Here is a 20,616-nt window from a genome sequence, read left to right on the forward strand (position 1 = left end):
AGTGCGCATTTTTTTTTTAACTTTTGCGAATCAAGTTATTTTCCTAATACTGTGTTTACACTTAGCAGATTTATCCGGATACAGAAGACACTTGTCAATGATAATCATGTTCATTTTTTATTCTGTAACAATTTCTTATATCTGATTTAAGGTAAATACGAAGGTGGTGATTTAAAAATTAATTTAAGTGTAAAAAAAACAACAAATAAAAACGTGGTTTACATCCATTTGTGGATGAGTGTTTTTTACGTGCTGTTTCCGTGAGAAAAAAAGCCGCAATATTTCGCCTACTGGTGTGTTAAAAAAGCCGAAATAGCGATTTTTTCAGAAAATAAAAATAAAGAAGTTCAAAAGTGTGTATAATTTCTTGCGCATTGACCTTTTGAGTGGTCCGTTTATTACACGCTATTCTTCAGAATGTGCGGGGATTGAGCTTATTGAATCGTTTCTTTGTCCCTTAAATTATTTAGAAAAGACTGGTTGGCCTGTTCAGAAAAAGAGGTCACGGAATTAATCATTGTTCCGTGTACCTTAGGGGAATTAATTTTCGCATTAATCGAATTTGGCGGTTTTTGGTCAAAACCGCGAAATTTAATTCCTGCGAAAAATCCAAATGTGCCTCATCCGCGAAATTAAATTCCCGAGAAATTTCGAAAACACGTTCATCCGCGAAATTAAATTCCCTTTTTTTTCACAAAATTTCCTAAAAAAACCCCGCGAAATTAAGTTTCCGCGAAAATTAATTCCCTTAAGGTAATAGCTAGCATGAAATTCGTGTTTGGTATCGTTGGGCAGCCCTGTAATTTTCTTTCTTAGTGAAGACAGCACAACAGCCTACTCAAGAGATACAATACTTTGACTGTTGAGTTTTTTTCCGTATATCTGATTGTTTCGCACGCTGAGCACTGATAAACTTGTGTTTTTATGTAGCTGAAAGTGTTTGAAAATGTAGAGATGTGTTAAAAGCCGTTCACACGTGCGTAAGAATAACGGCCAAATAATTTGGGATAACATCAATCCGTAAATTTCTCTCGATTATTAAAATGTTGTTATACTTCTTGGAGCGTACAAAATGTCTGCCAAGGCCAATATTATGTTTATTTGTTATCTCATACCGTGAAAATGAAACTTTAAAAATCTATTATTTACTTTCTTTCGTTTATTTATTTTGTGGATGCCACAAAGTAGTTTTACGTTCGCTTCTCTTGCTGACAGAGAAGAAAGCTGACAAAGTTAAAACACGAATAAGGTCGTCTCTATATTAATAGTACCCGTATTATGTGGATGTCCGTCGGGAAACACGAAATGTGATAGACGGACCAACCTGTGAATCTATCCACGGGCACGGGCTACCAAATAGTATATTAAAATTGTAAGATTGTCAAGATATTCAACATTGTTTGAACCAGTTATCGTATTTTTCAATATTTCTACTAGGTTTCGCTTTTTAGAAAATAAAAGTAAAACTATGTTTAGCACAATAAAGCATCGTAATAAAAATAAATATATTTCGTCCATATAAACATCATCTACACAAACGCTATCCACATTTGTCGTAACAACACTTTGGGCAGGCAAGCATAGTAGGGTGGTGTTATGGGCACCAAGGTGTCCATCAACCCGAAAAAAATTTATAATTCCGGAGTTTTTATTCACAAAGTCAGACATAGTGAACTTTTCTTTATCTGCTTACACGATGGGGTGGGTCTTTATGTCCTCTTCATAAAATGTCTTTAACTTGCGCTTATTCTAAATCCAACAATACTTGTACAGGGTCTTACGAGCTAAGTCTATGTTTCCACTGTTCTTATAAATCAACGACAAATTGTATGCTGCTTCTCGATGCAGGTCAATGAAAGGATGATACTATGAAATAACATAAACAAACCGTGAAAAATAAAAAAGAACAATGTTGAAAATGTTTGTTGAACGAAACAAAAAGGAACAGAAAAACTTCTGAGCTTGCATATTTAAAATGCTTACATCATGTGAACAAAAATTTTCTTGTCCGTTCCGTTCCGAGCAAAGTAGAATCCAGTTTAACTTTTCCTTTGCGTTGTGTACGGAAACGACAGGTAGAGAATTATTTAGCCAATCGGATTATTTTATTTCGTGAGAATTGCGCAAAGTGTTTTCACTTTATGTATTGAAATGTCCGCAGTATTATAAACTGAAAATTACTAGCAGAACTCCGTTTAGCAGTTTACTCCGTCAAAATGTTTTATATCAGGACTCTCAATCGCAAAAATAAATTCCGCAAAAACTATTGAATCGTGGAAGTATTTGAGAACTCGATAAGTAAGTTATGCTTGCATGTTCTTAGCAAAATATTTTTCCTGTTGAATTGTAAAAATAAGGTACGTATTTTTTATAAAAAGTAGATTCAAACGCAAACATTGGCTCCATATTCTTTTCGGTTAAGTTTTAGGCCACTGTCGCAACACGAAGTTATAACTCCAAACCATTGTTAAAACACAAGTTATAACTCTAAACCACAGCCACAACACTAAGTTAAAACTTTAAACCAGTTATAACACGAAATCATAACTTCAAGCCGCTGTTAAAACACAAGCCATGAGTTTGACTTACTGTCGCATTGCTAGCGTCTGTACTTTCTGCATGAAGTGGAAATTCTAACGCCTTCTGATAGTAATATACAGCCACGTGTACAAGCCCTGAACGAAAAAGTTCGCTGACGAATACAAAACGACAAAAAATTACTTCAACATTTACAATGCAATAATAACGCACATAACGTTCATCGTCCAGCGCTTTCATGTTAAGATTGAAACATACCTATTTGATGAAACGCCCTTCCGACATTATAATACGCCTCCTGGTTTCCTTCACGAAGATTAAAATATTGAAAGAGAAAAATAACACCCTAAAAAAATACATAATAATAAACAACGATAAAAAAATGGGGTTTTTTTGCCTAAAAAGAAAAATTACACCCTAAATATCAGATATCCATGAGAATAGAAAAACGAAATGAACAATAACAACACAACTTCGGAGAGCTTTAATTTCTTGCCTTTGTTACTCAAGTTTTACGTCAAAAATGTTTTTAAAAGCATGAGACGCTGCAAAACTTTAAAACACGGGGTACAAAAAGCATTAAACATAGTTATAGTGCGCTAATGACTTATGATAACAGTTTGGGTCATCGAGTGTTTAACAAGATGGCGGCTGCTACTCACGTGAAGTATGGAGGTATGACGTGTTTTGTGAAACTTCTGACAAGACAAATGCAAGAAGGAGATAGCTAGTAGCAAACTGCTCAGTGGGTACTTGGGCCATTCACGAAACGCTCGGGAAAACTCACCTATGAAAGAAATATAAAAGGAGGAACAAGAAAATGTCTAATTGTTAAACGAACGAAAAGTTGCGACCTATAAGCGGAAAAGAAACAAAAAGTTAAAATGAACAGATGTATATAGTTCAAAGGAACAAACGAAAGCCTAAAATTAACGGATGAAGGGAAAGCTGGAACGAAAGAAGAGTAAAAATGAAAGGACGTACAGTTGAAACGAACAGAAAATGAAACGAACGAAGGTTGAAAAGAACGAAAGTTGAAACGAACAAAAGTTGAAACAAAGGAAGAAAAAAAAATGGAACGAACAAACAAAACATCGAAATAAATAAACAAATGTTTGGAATAGATAAGAAACGAAAAAGTAATTAAAACATGAAAACACGAATATTGTGTCCTTCCCCCTTTTGACATATGTACAAACTAAACAGACAATTTTGACGTTTTTTTGGAAATCTAGATATGCTAATTTTCAAAATCTTCACCTCAAGCAAAATCATTGTTTGCACCTGACCCTCACCCCAAAAGGAAATTGCTTTCAACGGCATTGAAACACAACTGTAAATATATTCGAACTGACTTTTTCTACAAGCCTTAAACATGTCAGGGGCTTAATACTTCACTCTAAGTAATCTGAGTAAATATGTGACGATTACATAAACCTTTCATCAAACAAGATTCACTCTAGTCCCTTCATAAACTTCTCCACAAACATCTCTATAAACTTCTCCACAAACTTATTCAAACACGCCAACAAACTTCTCTATAATATTTCCTATAAACATTTCCACACTCTTCTTCGCAAAATTCCCCACCATTATCTCCCTAAAATTCTCCACCATTTTTTTCTCCCTAAGAATCTTCTATCACGACTTTAAATCTTACTCTAAGCTACGTGCACAGTCTCATGATATACCAACGCTTACACCGATTCTAAACGTGGAACGAAAAATTTAGCCAAGTTCTGCCAGAATAAACAACTTTTTAAGGCGAAATAACAAAAATTTCCCTAGAATATCTATGATCTATTTACACTTCACTTCGCATATACTATCATGATTTAAGCTGAATCATACTTCCAAATATATGAAGGTAGTATACCTTCTATTAATTAACCTAGATGAACACAATATAAGCTGCTTCTTCGCTTCCTCGACAAATCTTTTGGCGTCGTTCCAAGCCATTTTAAAAGATCTTTGTCATGATAGCTGTGTAATCCAGATTATTTTGACATTTGAATAATAGAATAGAAACTTTAATCGGAAACGACTCGGCTGACGGTCGCTTAGAAACAACTCTTGCAGACAGCATCTTTTTACTTTCTCTTCAGTTTCTTATTAACAAGCGATTTACATTTAATTAAAAACATTATCTAATTTATATATAGCATTTAATGAGACCTTGCGAAACATGTACTCCCCCACACGCTCGAATACTCACCCCTAGATTGTGTCAAACACTCCCCTGCAGATTGTTTCGGCTACAAAGAAACTAAGGTATCTATTTACATTGACATAAACTTTTTAATACAACCAACTATAAGAATTCTAATTTAAGGGTGTGGCCATGCAAGTTTTATTGTTGTATTGGAAACACGTTTTTGGGAATGTTTATAGAAATTTTAAATTTCCAGCGGAGTTGGAAACATTTTATTTAAAACTACCGAAGTTAGCACCGATATTAAAATAAAATTTCAAAAAACAAAGTTTTCCCGCCAAAATACATAAAAACATAATGGTGTCACTACTGAAAACAGCAGGTAAAGCAACGCTGCTGCAAGCTGTTCGAACACTGTTCGATTTGAACCGAAAGATTTGATCGCACGTATTAAAAGAACACTTACCGATAGCGTATTTATAAGTACCGGACATGTGAGAGTTATTCCCATTGTGTAAAATCAACGGAATCAACTTGGGTTTTTTAAACAGAAATCGAAGAGTATATCTGTGATGCCGTTTATCCAGCATCTTATTGGCTATCTGAGTAAACAAATTCCACACATCGGTACCGTTGATTTGGGCCTCCCTTTCGTGTGATATCAAGACTCGAAAAGAGTCGAACGCCTTGGAGTATTCTCCAGACACGAAATACAATGTGGTCTGCAGGTAGTCTAGTTCGAGTCTGTATTTTTTACTTTCCGTGTACGGTTTATATTGAAGGGCTTGATCGAGAAGGTTCATAGCTTTCTTGTTCTCTTTCAACTTCACCGACACATTTAAAATCTAAAATGAAAGTAAAGTAAAGCACAGTCACATAATCAAAGTCATAAGTAGGCATTGCATGCATTGCAAAAAGAAAAACGCGTTTTTAAGAAAAATCCAATGACTTGGTTTTATCCCTGCTAATTTACAAAATACCTTTTTACAATAATGATGAGAATAGTGTTCCCCTATTTGTCACCTATCAAACAAGCGTACTTAAACTGAAGTTAGCGTCATATGTGGCGATATATTGGTTTCGTATTACTATGTAAGAAAAATAAGATCTTCACACAAGTGCCATTCGCAAAAAAATATTCTTCGGACAGACCCGAATATTTGTACAGTTTTTAAGCTGCTTTTAAGCTATTTTTACCTTGGACTACCGGGTAAAAACAAATAAAATTGTGAATCAAACATTAAATTTTCACTTTATATTTCAGGCAAAACACTTGTTTATCCTAGTTTTCTTTCCAGACGGATTTTTTTTTGCATGCCGCAAGCAAGTTATGTGTATTATTTTTGTATATGTCAAGAGAAAAAGACGATACTGTAATTTTCAGAATTGAGCTATAAAGGAAAAGGATATTAGACCTTGCATTTTAAACATCTACGTCACTTTTAATTTAACACATCCTTCACAAAGTACATTCTTACTTTGAGTAACAATTCCCACATATGTGCTTTTCCGACTGTCTGTTTCTTTTGAAGATCTAAACAAACAAAACGACACATAATCAGCTGTTACACGCCGCACTGTTTGAGAAAAAATAAAAAAGTGTGGTATAAATAATTCGGAATCATTTGTTACAACACCAGTTACAATAACAACAACAACAACGACAACAAGAACAACACCGACATTGACATCGAAAACGACACCAACAACGACATTAACACCAACACTGAATAACAACAACAAATACAATAATAATACTAACAACTGAAAAAACTTCAGTTTTCAAAATAAAGGGGGCTGGGGGTTTGATCGTAAAATAACATAAGAAAGCCTCCATCATGATAAAATACCATAAGGAAGCCTCCATCATGATAAAATAACATAAGGAGGCCTCCATCATCAAAAATACCATAAGGGAGTCTCCATCATTGTAAAATAACTTAAGGGAGCCTCCAACATCATAAAATACAACAAGGAAGCCTCCATCATCATAAAATACAACAAGGAAGCCTCCATCATCATAAAATACAATAAGGGAGCCTCCATCATGATAAAATACCATAGGAGAGCCTTCATCATCGTAAAATAACATAAGGGAGCTTCCAACATCATAAAATACAATAAGGAAGCCTCCATCATCATAAAATACCATAAGGGAGCCTCCATCATCATAAAATAACATAAGGAAGCCTCCATCATCGTAAAATAACATAAGGGAGCCTTCATCATCGTAAAATAACATAAGGGAGCCTCCATCATCGTGAAATAACATAAGGGAGCCTCCATCATCATAAAATACCATAAAGGCCGGTTTCCATACAGCTACATTTTGCGCCCAGTCGTAAAATGCGCCGCGACTTTTATCACATATACCGAACCACTTCCATTTAGCGATTTTTGCTCACGTGTTTTTTGCAAAACATGGCTGATGTAAACAGACGATATTTGTTGCTGCAAAATTTGAGAGTAGTCCTAGCAATATTTTTATGGCGTAGAAATAAACAACGTTGTAAAATACGTAAGAAAAACATGTGGATGAGACGACTTTCCATAGAAAGAAGAATCAAAGGACTATACAACGTTTTGCTTATGGATTTAATATCGTCAGATCACGAGTAGTCTTTTTAAGTTTGTTTACAATGTTGTTTCTTTGTGCCTCCACAGACTGATTAATGTTATTTTGTTTTTCATCTACTTCACTTGATTGATATATATTCTGTTTCTCTACATTCATTTGGCTTTGACAAAAATTTAACACAGAAACGAGATTGTGCTAGCCATATTGAAATGGTCTAATTAAAAATTCTTTCGTGATTCATGTAGATTGCTACCTTTTGATTGGCTGTTAAGCTGAAGCGCAAAATGTAGCTCGCAAAAAGTAGAGCCTGTTCAACTTTTTTTAAATCGCCCCAGCGCATGCAAAAGCGCCAGGTCAGCGGCATTATTCTGATAATGCGCATGCGTAGATCAAAAGTCACGGCGCTTTTTACGACTGGGCGCAAAATGCAGTTGTATGGAAACCGGCCTTAAGGAGGCCTCCATCATGATAAAATACCATAAGGAGGCCTCCATCATCATAAAATAACATAAGGGAGCCTCCATCATCGTGAAATAACATAAGAAAACGACGCTTACTGTATCCAGACATTAGGTAGTTACACATCAGGATGTAACTGTGATAAATAAAATCACGAAATCTTCCCTCTTGATACATAACCAAACATTTTTTATACCACTCCTCGTATTGCTAAACGTTTAAGAAAAATCTATATTTAGGTAATCATTCCGAATTGTGACAGATCAATACCACTTTTTTTATAACAAACTCAAAATTTTGGGTGAGCCTCAATGTTGTTTAAGTTTCTATGTTTCACAAGTCCAACTGTGGCTTAACATCCAATCCAAAACATATGTATCAATTGATGTTTATTTAAAATGTTTAAAACGCGAAGTAACTCTAAGAAAACTGTTGAATAAAAAAATATCTCCTCAGCACCTCAAGTTTCAATCTGTTTTCTTCATTGATGGCAATTTTTTCATCTCCATCATCATCGACACAAGCTTCATCATAATCTAAACAAAAATAAACGTGCTTAGGTACCTCTCATATGACAAATCAATCAGACAAATCAATCACCTTAAGGTAAAATGAATTTCTGCATGATACATATGTTTTGGATTGGATTTTCCTTAAATGCACTTCATTTGTTCAAACTATTAAAGCTTATATTTTACAGTCGTTTATTTTGCAACAAGTTATCTTGTATGAAAATCCGAATAAATTTTAATCAGGTGCAATTCCAAGCATTATTGATCTTTACCCAGAAAAAAGGGTTAGCAAAACATCATAACATCCAATGATATCTCAAAACATCATAACATCCAATGATATCTCAAAACATCATAACATCCAATGATATCTAGAATGCCGCAAGACATGTGACAAAAAATTGTAATGGTAATGTGGTAATGCTGAATGGTAAAAACAAAAACTTAATACATAACCATAAAACAACAGTATTTGCATACTTTTGTGCAGAAAAAATCTTCTTTGTAACTAGTGCTTTCCGAAACAAAAATAATTTTGTCAAGTATTATAGATTTTTCACGTTGATAGATGTCATTTTGCAATTCAATTGGTGGAAATTGTGAACTAAAGTTTGATGTCCACTTGCTCAATACTGGGCGAACAAACTGGTGGCTTTGTTGTGGAGCATTCACCCCCAGTGCGGAGGGCCTTGGGTTCAAACCCCGGACGAGTCATGCCAGAGACTATAAAATTGTGAATTAAGTTTTTCTGCTTAACGTTTAGCATAAAAATAGGATTGGTAATTTAGGCAGTTGTCTAGTTGAGCGGCTGTTGAGCTTGCAAGCTTTATGTAAGTTACACGGGAGCTTTCATAGCAGTACCCCCTCGCCGGTCTCCCATTGATAACAGTATTATTTGAAACTGACGAGGCTATCCTGGGTAAATAATAGCAATATTGATAATAATAATAATGATAATGTTATCATGATTAAACCGTGAACCAGACCATTTAAAAAAATACCAATAATTACCTGCTAACACGTTTATAGCATCTTCGTTTCGACCGACAGAGCGCAATGCATTTGCCAAAGTTAACCGCACAGAGGCATGCAATGGTGCAAGAGATATGACTTGGTAATATGCTTCAATACTGTTGTGTACTTCTCCTAAGTTTTCGTAGCATTCTGCAACTTTCAGCCACACTGCCGCCTGGAAACAAATTGGGATTGAATATTTTTACCTTTTTTATTGTTCCAGTGTGTAACAACATGGAAAGGTGATAGGTAAAATAAAAAGAACTTGACATACATATCATATGTATATTAAAATTACTAACAACTAAATTTCTCTGCAAATTTGTTAAGTTTTATTTTAAAACTTTACTTTATGAATCACTTCCATGGATAAGAGAGCATCTACTACAACAAACACAGAGTTTACTCTTTTTATGTGATGAGAAAATGACAGTATTTTATGAAAAAAGAATATTTTATGAGAATACTTGAGGAGATTTTTAAATCTTTTTAAAGAAATTAAGGAAATTCTAGGAAACCTTCAACGTAACACTACAAGTGAAGAACAAATTATTTATATACTTATATATAGCATTTCCATGCATTTTGAAACGCGACAGTTTTCTAAAACTAAAATTGTGGAGACTTAAGAAAAAAGTTGTTGAAATACCCACTTTTGAAAAAGATTTGAGGAGTTTTGAGGACACTTTTTAAAAGTGAGGAAATTGAGAAATTTCGACAAGGGATGGCAACCCAACATACTTAAACGTACTAGACTAATTGAAAATTTGTTTCTCTATTATAGAATCTTATTCCGGATTACACTACACTAAAATAAAAATCAATACATCTTTGCCAAATTATGATTCGTTAATGTACCATAGTATTTTTTTTAAAAAAATGACTGAAATATAGGAAAATATTGGACCTAAAACTTGATAAAATTTGAAAATCTTAACAACTAACGAACAACTTTCTAATTTTTTTTTTATCCATTTTGAACTATTTGACTTCTGCTTTGATGGTAACATTAATACCACCAAAACAGTATTTTCACATGTCAGATTAAGTTAAAATTGTATACACAAACCAATTTAATGATAGTGGATCTGATTTTATCAAAGGCTTTTAAAAAACATGTTATTCAGGAAGCGTATATCACTGGTTGGGTTTCATAAGTTATGCATCACCAGCACTCTGTATATATGAACATATACTTTGCCTGATGATGCGAGAAGGATATCTCGTCGCCTACTAATTTATAAAATCATTATCATTTTAAATTGTAACACAAGGCTCACAGTTTAAAGCTAAAAATAAAAAAATCTCACCTGATTGTATTTCTCAGATTCTACCAATCGTAACAAATAGTCAAGTGATTCTTGAAATCTACCTGTCAAAGACAATTATTCTGTAAAATAATTCCAACCAAACATCCAAAACCAAAGAATTTTAGGCCTTCTTAAGTTCATGTACAATTAGCTCATAAATTTCCCTTCAGGAAGGTGACAAAATAAAAAAGTAAACAAGAATTATATAATATGGTGTTGGAAACCTTTTAAGATATTTTACCGTTTTCGAAAAAAGATTCAGCTATATCCAACACCAAGTCACCCACATTATTCATGTCTTCTTTCAACAGTGGCTCAATTACTGTCTAAAGAAGAAATATTTTCTCCACTCACGCAATAAGTTAAGAAAAATTGTAGTTAGGTGTAAGAAAAATGATTTATTTGATTTTAATATAAAAAAAGAAGAAGTACTGTAAAATGCACCTCCATCCAATACCCTTCCTTCAAAAAAATGTCACTACCTCAAAAAAAATTTCTGCCAAAAAAGCCTCCACCGTGTTATAATTGGGCACTAAACAGTACTAGAGTACTCCTTATTTACCGCATTTCGTGTATCCCACTACTGAGGTTACCATTTTGCGTGACAGACAGACGCATAGGAGTATTATAATATAGACTGGTCGTTGCCCGTGGAAAAATCCACGGGTTTGTCCGTCCTTTATACTTACCCGTCGCAACAAAGTGGATAAAAATATATCACATTTGACATTCGTATTTGCGTAACAAGATTTTCTAACTCAGTCGGGGTTCGCGCAGAGACAGACAGACGACGGCTATTATTATAGAGACTAGTCGTTAGCCTGTGGAAAAATCCACGGGTTCGCCCGTCCTTTATATTTACCTGTCGCAACAAAGTGAAAAAATATATCGCATTTGGTATCGATGCACATTTTAAAAATCACGTGTTTCCGTTACGGGACGCGGCTTTCGCGGACACACAGACAAAATACGTCTTTTATTAAAGAGACTATAGAACACATTGTATGGTATCAGCGATATATTTTTTTCAGTAACTACCCTAGCTACTGACAACTATTCACATTCGTTTTGTGTAGCAACATATCAAAAATTAAACAATTTAAGGAGAAGTTTAATGATTTCAGTGTCCTGTAGTATTAAAAACATTTTTGAATTGTAGTCTTAAGGATGTTGTTAATCTACCAAGCTCTTTCCGTCACTACAATCTACACCATAAAATCCTTACTGATGAAAATAATTCCTGCATATAACCAAGTATTTGTGTATGCTTTTTTCAATACCCACAGTGAGTGCATTGTTACAAATTAAAATTGTGAATCCTGATGTTTTTTTTCGGGGGGGGGGGGGGGGGGGGGTGGGGGGGTGGAGTGAAAGTAAGACGATATCTTTTAAACCGTACACAACACAAGGATTACAGCATGCAGTTTCAGAAAAAAAACTTTTTCGTGAACCACTAAAATTTTAACAAATTTTCCAGGCTTTCATCAATTTTGCAAAAAACTACAAACACATTGAGTGACGTAAGGAATAAATCATTAAGAAAAAAACAAAAATTATTTTATATACCTCTATAGATAAGGTTTGGCCAGTGTGTATTAAACACAATGCAAGTTTGATTCGAATATCCAGAGGAAGATCAGAAGGTATAGTAAACGTATTGGTGTAAGTTTTATCATTTACTGGATTCAAGTTAGCATGTTTCATTGGCTGTAAAGTAGTATACGCCTTGCTTGTGTTCGCATATGTTCCATCTGATGAAAGGAGCGGATTGGTGCTTGAAATTGCTGACTCAGCAAGTTGTGATGCTATGTTTAAAGTGAGTTCTTCAAAACCTGTACTTGTCGTCTTTTTGACAAAAGCATTAAGATTGTTTATGCTGTCCTCTTCTCTCTTTTTAACCTCCTTATGAGTGAAATCTTGCAGAGAAGACGGTATCACAACATCACAATGAGAGCATATCAACTAAAATATACATTAACAAAACTATGTGTAAAAAATTCTGATCATCACATGTTTGTCTTATTTTGTTATAAAACAACAACAACAACAAAACAAACAAAGCTAGACCAATTTAAGCTGTTCTTTATCATGTTTATATAAAAAAAGTTGGTAAGGGAGCAACAGTTTTTAAGAGAAGGAAAAATCTTGAATTGATTTTCCATTTGTTATTGGGTTACCATTGATGGACACAGGGGGTAATCAAATTAATCACATTTTTTTTTATAGACACCATTTTTTTTATTAAAATCTTTATTTTGTTGACTAGAACAAAATTAATAATTCACAAATTTCAATTTTTATATGTGTTTACAAAAATAAATAACTGTAAAGATTTACAAAGATTTACCTCTTTGCAAAGTTCTAAAACTTGTTAAAATAAGAAATAACTACCTACATATTGTAATTCTTGTGACAGGCTATGTTCATATAAATCTATTAATTTATTTTTGCAATTCTTACTAACAACATTGTCCTTGATTCAAAAACTTTATCTTTTGCTAAAAAAATCCACAAGTTACTTAATCTGTCTCTTAGAAGGACTAATCAAGTTATATTCTCACCTTTATGACTTCTTGATATTTTTTAGCTCCAATCAATATCTCACTTAGCATATTGACTCCTAGAACGAAAACAACATTTCTAAACAGGTGTCTATTTTCGTTTTTTAAAGTTTGACAATAGGTGTCTATTTTCGTTTTTTAAAGTTTGACAACAGGTGTCTATTTTCGTTTTTTAAAGTTTGACATCAGGGCTAACCTAAATTCCCTATGATTCTCGATACAAAACCCTTAACCTCAAGTCCTTCACTATTGCAACGTTTTAACAAACTGATCTATGGCAATGTTTAAAATATAATAATCATGACACAAAATTTTAACATGATGACATTTCTATTTTCCCGAACTTTTTAAAGGTTAAAATGATCTCCTTACAATTGCTTACCTAACAAAAATAACATTGTCAATTTGGTTGCTGAATTTTATGCAACAAAATTTCTTTCGAAATAATTACAAAATTCCCTGGCGTTTTCTCCAACTTTTTAATTCAGTTTCTAATTTTAGGCTATTCCAGGTTCTACAGAGGAGAATTGGCAAATGTGATGCCTTTTCAAAAAAATTTAACAGTAAAGTTGTACTAAAAGTTAAATTATGTATTCTTGTTCAAGCTTGTTATTGCAGCTCTGAAAAGATTTCCCCATCAAATAAAATATCCTTTGCTATTTCAAATATGCAGGATGAACACAATCCTGGATTTCTCAGTTGGTTGTTGTCAATCTTTAACTACATTACTTATACCAACTGTGTATGTCCGCAATCAACCTTTGATTTCTCATACTAAACATGATTTACAAAACAAACAACCTTCAACATCTGGATAGTGTGGGCATGTAGCAAATGCAGCTTCCAAAGTTTCACCAGCCTTCTCTGTCATACCATTCTTATGATAAAACTAAAAAAAAAATAGAACAAATATATTGTATAGTGATAAAGGAATAAGGAGCAACAGCTTAAGAATTAACTATTTGCCACATTCTTAATATTGTTTAAAAAGGCAGTCCCTAATTTAGCCTTGATTATCAGCAATTTATCATTGAAATATTATCAAGGAAAACTCTTTCAAAAGAATACTAAATGCTCTCACAGATTTCAACAAAAAAAAACTTAATTAACAATAACTTTCTGTAACAAAAACATTTACATAAAATCAAAACAATATTATTAAATTTTCGCGTTTTTTATATGCAAATTATGTTCCCATAAAGGAACACTTACAATAAAGGTCACAACCATTATCGAACAAAACTTATAGTTAATTCATCAACCTTGCTTGTGCAACCTAACACAAATATTTTTTTACATTATGTTTAAGCAAAGTGAAACTATATTTATGTTCTTCAACATCTTAGCAAAAATAACTGAATAATACTTTTTCAAAATTACAAAAAACTTTGTTTTGTTCAGAATTTTCAGCTTTCTTTTATTCGAAATTAGTATGTTGTTTGTCTATAATCATTTTTTTAAAGCAATTTTATTTGTGAAATTCTAGTATATGAAATGAAAATGCCAGTATATTTGAAAGATGTTTTAACGAAAACGTTCGTACACAATAATACTTGTATGCTTTTTTTTCAGGTTAACTTTGTCAAAACAGTGAAACTAAACTAACTACGAAATATATTTAATTCAAAACATAAATAAAATTAATATTAGACAATCACAGGAGACATTCTACAGTTTATTTGTTCAGCATTCAATTGCTTTGTTCATTCAGAATGTGTTTGACTACACTCCTGCAGAATTAAAGTGCTAATTTAAGAATGGTGCTCTGTCAAGCACGGAGGATTAAGTAACTATGGTATTTGCAAAAATGGTTAGTTGATCGTCAGCCAGTATGTTTTTGACAGATTGCGCTAATTAAATAAATACATATTTCAACCCAACCCCCCAACCCCACCCCCAATTAACGACTACAATAAACACATTGTGCAAAAAAAAGTTTCATCTGACATTTTTCAAGTCATTAAAAACTCAACAAAGTTTTTAAAAACATTTACCTGTGCCATTTCTTTGGCTAACTGCATGTAGGGAGCAGGTTCTGATGGATGAAGTAGCTAAACGGAGAAAAAAGAGTTGCACATAAACATAAAAGAAGACATAAAAAACCTCCAAAGAATAGCTGCAGTATCTAAAAAGGTAGTACTAATCCATCATCAATTATCATAAGTGACCTTAGCGCTTAAAAGACATTAAAAACCTGCAAAATTATCTGCAGTATCTGAAAAGGGCCATTATCAATTATCATAAGTGACCTTAGCGCTTGTTTAATCTTGTTGTCTAATTAGACTGTGTGGTTAATCAAGGACTGGAATGGAAATCTTGGAATGTAATGTAAGCATGTGTTATGTTTATTTGTTTCTCTCTAATTATAATACTGCATATTACAAACTGAGTCATAACGTTCAACTTAGAAGCATAAATTCTAGCAATGCCTCTAGTGCTAGAATGACAAACAAAAGTTACTTTTGGTTCGTTAAAAATTTTGATCTGAGAATTCAAGAGCTTTCATTCTCAATTGCTGACCCCAATCAAAATTTTATCTTTTAGGGTTTTTTCACGGTATTAAAAAAAAATTCTCTTGTTGTTTCGTCAGTTATTGAACACAAGAGAAAGATGAGAGCAGTATTTTTATTTTGTTTGGTTTTATACCATGGAGGCTTGATAAAGGCTAGAGGCTATATATTTAGCTAATGGGTGGGTTTATGGGGGGGGGGGGGGGGGAGGCACTCTTTCGGAATAAACTGTAGAATTTTGTCTATGTGTCTTCGTGACTTTACCAAGAGTATCTTTTCTCACTCATTAAACAATAAATTAGCTATTCATTGTCGTTAGTTTGACATCAATAAAATAGCATTATTAGGAAACTCATTACATTGCACTTACAACTTGAGGCCAACAACTTGAAAAAACATGGAAATACATCACATTGCCTCCTGTGGGTAAGAAAGGACCACTTAATCTAATCCCTAATTCTACATTAGTCCAGCAGATTCAAAATAAACAGGTTCATGATGTCATCAAAAAATCTTTAAACCCCAATATCTTCTGATCTGTTTGTTAAAAGTATATTATCATATACATAATTGTGATCAGCACTTCAAGCTCTGCGCAACAGAAATGTAAAAGTTGCCTAAAAACAATTTTTGCATGGGTTTGGCTGTTGTACATACCCTTTTTTATTTATCCTATTTCATTTTTGCTATATTTGTGCATATAAAATATGGCTATTAGTACAAAGATAAAAGATATACTTTTCTCACCTTGACAATTTGTTGGTATATATCTAAGCATTTTTTGTACTCTTGAACTTCTAAATACATCTTTGCCCTCTCCCAATGAAGACTTATATTTCCTGGTGCATATCGACATGCTAAAAGTAAGAGAATACTTTCTTTATTGAATGTTCAAATAAATGAATCAGGTTTGGGCAAGAATGGCACGCTGTCGCACGCGAACGCCTCCGCACACGCCACTATTGTTTTTGGCGTGCATATGATCGCTCACCTAGAAAGTATTTTAGTGTGTTCTTAAAAGGTGGGGATGATTTAACCAGTGAACCCCAAACACTGGAGATTGCAAAAGCCTTTAAACATATAAAACAAAATAAGCACAACGTTTCTGTAGCTACATCTCCCCTATTATAACTTCAAAAATTAAAAATCCAAACATGCAAAATAACGAGATAATTCAAATATAATCTGTCTCTTTTAATCCCTCTTCGTTACGCATATCTTTTGTTTTCTTTTTATCTGCCATGTGCCATCATGGAAGTTTGGTAGTCATGATCACACTTACCAGAAGTAATAAATGTATCAGGGTGCCGTTAAAAAACAAAGTAAGGCTGCGGATCTTAATAAGCCAATTATATCGCAAAAATGCTGTCGCTAAAGAAAACTCAAAACATATAAAACAATATAAGTTTTTTAGTTTGTATTATTATTATTATTATTTCTAAAGTCATCACAAGCGAATAGGAAAAAATATGCTTCCTTTTTTAAATTAAAAAAAATATTTTAAGTTTGTCCAAGTGGCTTAAATAAAACTTTAACTACATTTTAACAAAATTTATACAGAAAAAAAATTATACCGCATGTGGGTTACATTTTTAAAATTGTTTGAACTAATAATAGAACGTTGGTCCCTTGTGCTTGAAAATAATTATGTGTGTCTGTTCCGCCTGTAAGTGCAGTTTTGCAGACTTGCTTCATCCGTGCCTCGTCGGCGTTCACCTCCGCATTAGTTAAAAAACGCATGGCTGGATTTTTTGTGTAAGACCTGGTTACTAACGACGAAGGGGCCAGGCAATAGAGATTCATGTCTACATAGTTCATTTAGCTAAGTCAGGAGTCGGTGAATTAGCTAGGATGTTCAGGTTGGCTATGAACAGGCTTACTCCTGGATTAAAAGGACCAGGACTATTCAATAAATCTAAGATCTAAGCAAATGGGAGTGTCCAACCAAAATGGAATTCTATCGGAAGTTTGGTCCGATGAAAGTTGATTCATACACATTTTTTCAATTTCTCACCCAACGTATGCACGCCAAGTATTTAAGGTGTGTACTATGCATGCCTAACTTCACTTTATGGCGTGCGGTCTGCTGCACTCGGCAACAAGATTTTTGCGTGTGATGGCCCGTACGCCAGAGATTTTACTTCTGTCCAACCCTGGGAATGCTCAAATAAACAAAAGTTATCGGAAAAATGTTCAAATAAATGAATGCACAAAATAAAAAGCAGTAAACTAAACCGTTCGAAATAGCAGATGTTAGCGGATGCGTACTATAGTAGTTTATTTTGGTAAAAACTTGATTCTATTGGTAAGATTAGTTAGGCGTAAATGCTGAAGTGATTACTTTTTTAAGATAGTGACAACTGCAGCACTCTGAATATTCACCACAGCAGATGTTGACTGTATACCTGACAGGAGTTTACGTAAATTCAGTTTTAGATATCAGACATTCAGGAATCTTTCTGCACGATAAACTACTTTTCAATAAAACAGTTTTTGATCAAGTCACAACTGGCCACCATGATTTAAAGAACCTTTGTAAGTACTCTAAATAAGTTTTACTTTGGTAAAGTAAACAGACAGCAACAAATGTCTCATGTAAATCTTTTAGGTAAGTATCTTGGGATTCCTTTAACGTTTTAAAAAAAACCAACTCACCTCGCTCAAAACAAACCAAGGCCTGCTTCATGTTTCCTGCTTCAAGACATTTTTTTGATAATTCTTGCCACTCTTGTGAATCTCTACAGTCCAGAAAAGCAGATATCAGAGAATACTAAAAATGTAAATTCAAACTTATTAATGATTTATATTCACAATTATTAAGTTATTTATTCTTTCGAGTACCTTGCTCCTATTCAGGCCAGGCATTTGAGGGGCTCTAATAGGCCAGGGGGACTAAACTCCCTCTGACGAAGGGGACATCAAATTGCCACAAATACTTGGCACAAATAATTGTTAATACATTGAAGGACAATTGAGCCAAAAAAATTGAATGACATCATTGAGTCCAAGGTGATGTCATTATATATTATTGAACCTGGCTAACCAAGGATAAAATGTGTAAAATTACTTTATTAAAGCGTAAGAAAGGTAAAAAATCTTGTTAGAACTGTTAACAAGGATACTGGAAGAAAAAAATCTGGTCTGAAATAATAAAGAACAACATCACAAACATACTTGCAGAGACATCTCTTTGTTGTCTTGTTCTTCATAAATAAAAGCCAAGGTTTTGAACGCTAAACCACTGTATGGTGCTGAAAAAAACTTCTGTATCATATCAAAATGAATTCATGCAAATTTTAGGACTAACAATATCAGAAGTGCTAAACCATGGGTCGTGAAGATACAGCTAATGGTGTAGAGAAGTATACAAGCAAGAAAATTTTAGTGTAACCACTATTTTATTACTCTGTCATTTTATACGCTGTGAACATAACAGATCTTCCAGTAACTAATGAGAACCTGCAAAAATATGCTAAAATAGCCTACTTGATGTAATCACTTCTGTTTTTTTAGCCACTGTTATTCTTAATGATGTTTGTCACATCTTACCCTGACAACAAGTAAAAATCCAGTAAATTGCTAAGTGTTTTCCTTATGGAAAATGTTGTACTCTAAAAGTTATATTTAAAACATTTCCTTTTCATTTTATTCAAGACCTATTATAAGCTATGTGTTTTGTAGATATGTTTCTTAAAAGCAATGTGTACACATAGATCTGAGTGAAAACAAGCAAACAAAAAATTTATAGAGGTTTGAACAAATTTTTATTAAAATATACCTTCTCGTACAATCTCCATACAGATATCAGCCGCTTTTTTAAAATCTCCTTTTGCAACCAACAGGTTAGCCTGACCCATTTGTAAACGTAAAAGCTCTGGTAGTTTGTTTCGCACAATGCTTTGTCCTTTCCGCCGACGTTTACGAAATTGAAAATTCTGAAAATCTTTCATTATGTCTGGTGCATCATCTGAATGTTTATATATACAAAAATAACATCTAAAGATTCATAAAGATTCAAACACTTGACTACGCAAAAAACTAAACCTTACCATTTTCAGCCAAGCCTTGTTTTTGTTTTCCTAGGTCACGAACTTTGCAGGTTGGTATGATATCCACCAACGATTCTATAAATGGAATCAACTGTCTTCCCTGAATTCCTTGAGCATCTTCTGCCAGTGGTGGCAACTGCTGAAAGGATGGTTTGTCCACAATAAAGACATCATCAGTTAATTTCGCTGGAATAAAAAGATATGTAAATTTACAGAAATGTGTTGCATGTCTAAAATTGCTTTTTCTGGTTTCTTTACAAAACTCAAAACACAATAAGCAACACGCACTTAGTAGAATTAGTTTTGTAACTTACAAAGCAACACTCACGTTGAAATATATCCCGTTCATCCTCATCCTCATCATCCACCACATTATCATCCTCAGTGTCAATATCCTTGTTGTTACTACCACTGTTTTTACTTTGGTTGTCGGTAACAGAAGTTCCGGTACTACAACTACCAGTAAAAGCGCTTCCCCAGGATGAAAATATGGCAGCTGTGGACTCCATGCTATCATAAGGAGTGCCAAGGTTATTCACTGGAACGTTCAAAGCAATGGATTGACTTTCATCTCTGTGAGAGCTAGCAGAGTTTCCTTGTTGATTGTCTAACCATGTCTCAAATGATATTTCTCCAGACAAGTACCGTAACAATTCCGGATGAGATAAATACAACGTTGGATCCATTTTGTTTTTACAATTACACTACAAATATAGCACTCTCCCTCAGACCATGATGGTTATCTTAAATCTACACAAACTTGCAAAGGTATTAACACTATTGGATAGCCCATGGAAAAATTAGCTTATGCAAAAGAACAGTCGAAAAGATCTTTCATTCAAACTTGATGACATCAGCATGGTCTGTTAATACGCAAAAAGTTCTATATAATTAGTAATTTTAACACAAGCCAGTGCTTTTACCTATTATAAT

The 20,616-nt window shown here is 33.6% G+C and overlaps 1 protein-coding gene across 2 annotated transcripts; it reads right to left on the minus strand.

The window, feature by feature from the left end:
* Nucleotides 1-1,488: 1,488 nt before the first annotated feature.
* On the minus strand, nt 1,489-20,588 carry LOC130629620 (general transcription factor 3C polypeptide 3-like). 2 transcript variants are annotated; one of them, XM_057442889.1, is made up of 21 exons: nt 20,012-20,588; nt 19,684-19,869; nt 19,413-19,601; nt 18,809-18,885; nt 18,290-18,404; nt 16,382-16,491; nt 15,119-15,175; nt 13,926-14,013; nt 13,125-13,183; nt 12,130-12,525; nt 10,805-10,889; nt 10,564-10,625; nt 9,251-9,428; nt 8,187-8,263; nt 7,826-7,937; nt 6,169-6,224; nt 5,157-5,535; nt 3,201-3,325; nt 2,797-2,884; nt 2,590-2,675; nt 1,489-1,866 (listed from the first exon to the last, which is right to left on the minus strand). In XM_057442889.1, exons 1-21 carry the CDS (start codon nt 20,367-20,369, stop codon nt 1,750-1,752), a joined length of 3,000 nt encoding a protein of 999 aa, XP_057298872.1. In that variant the 5' UTR covers nt 20,370-20,588; the 3' UTR covers nt 1,489-1,749. The 2 variants fall into 2 exon arrangements, 1 of the variants encoding a protein (XP_057298872.1); XR_008981993.1 differs by lacking the exons at nt 1,489-1,866; nt 3,201-3,325.
* Between the last annotated feature and the right edge of the window lie 28 nt (nt 20,589-20,616).

The sequence above is a fragment of the Hydractinia symbiolongicarpus genome, chromosome 2, assembly GCF_029227915.1.
Source record: "Hydractinia symbiolongicarpus strain clone_291-10 chromosome 2, HSymV2.1, whole genome shotgun sequence".
Taxonomy (NCBI): Eukaryota; Metazoa; Cnidaria; class Hydrozoa; order Anthoathecata; family Hydractiniidae; genus Hydractinia; species Hydractinia symbiolongicarpus.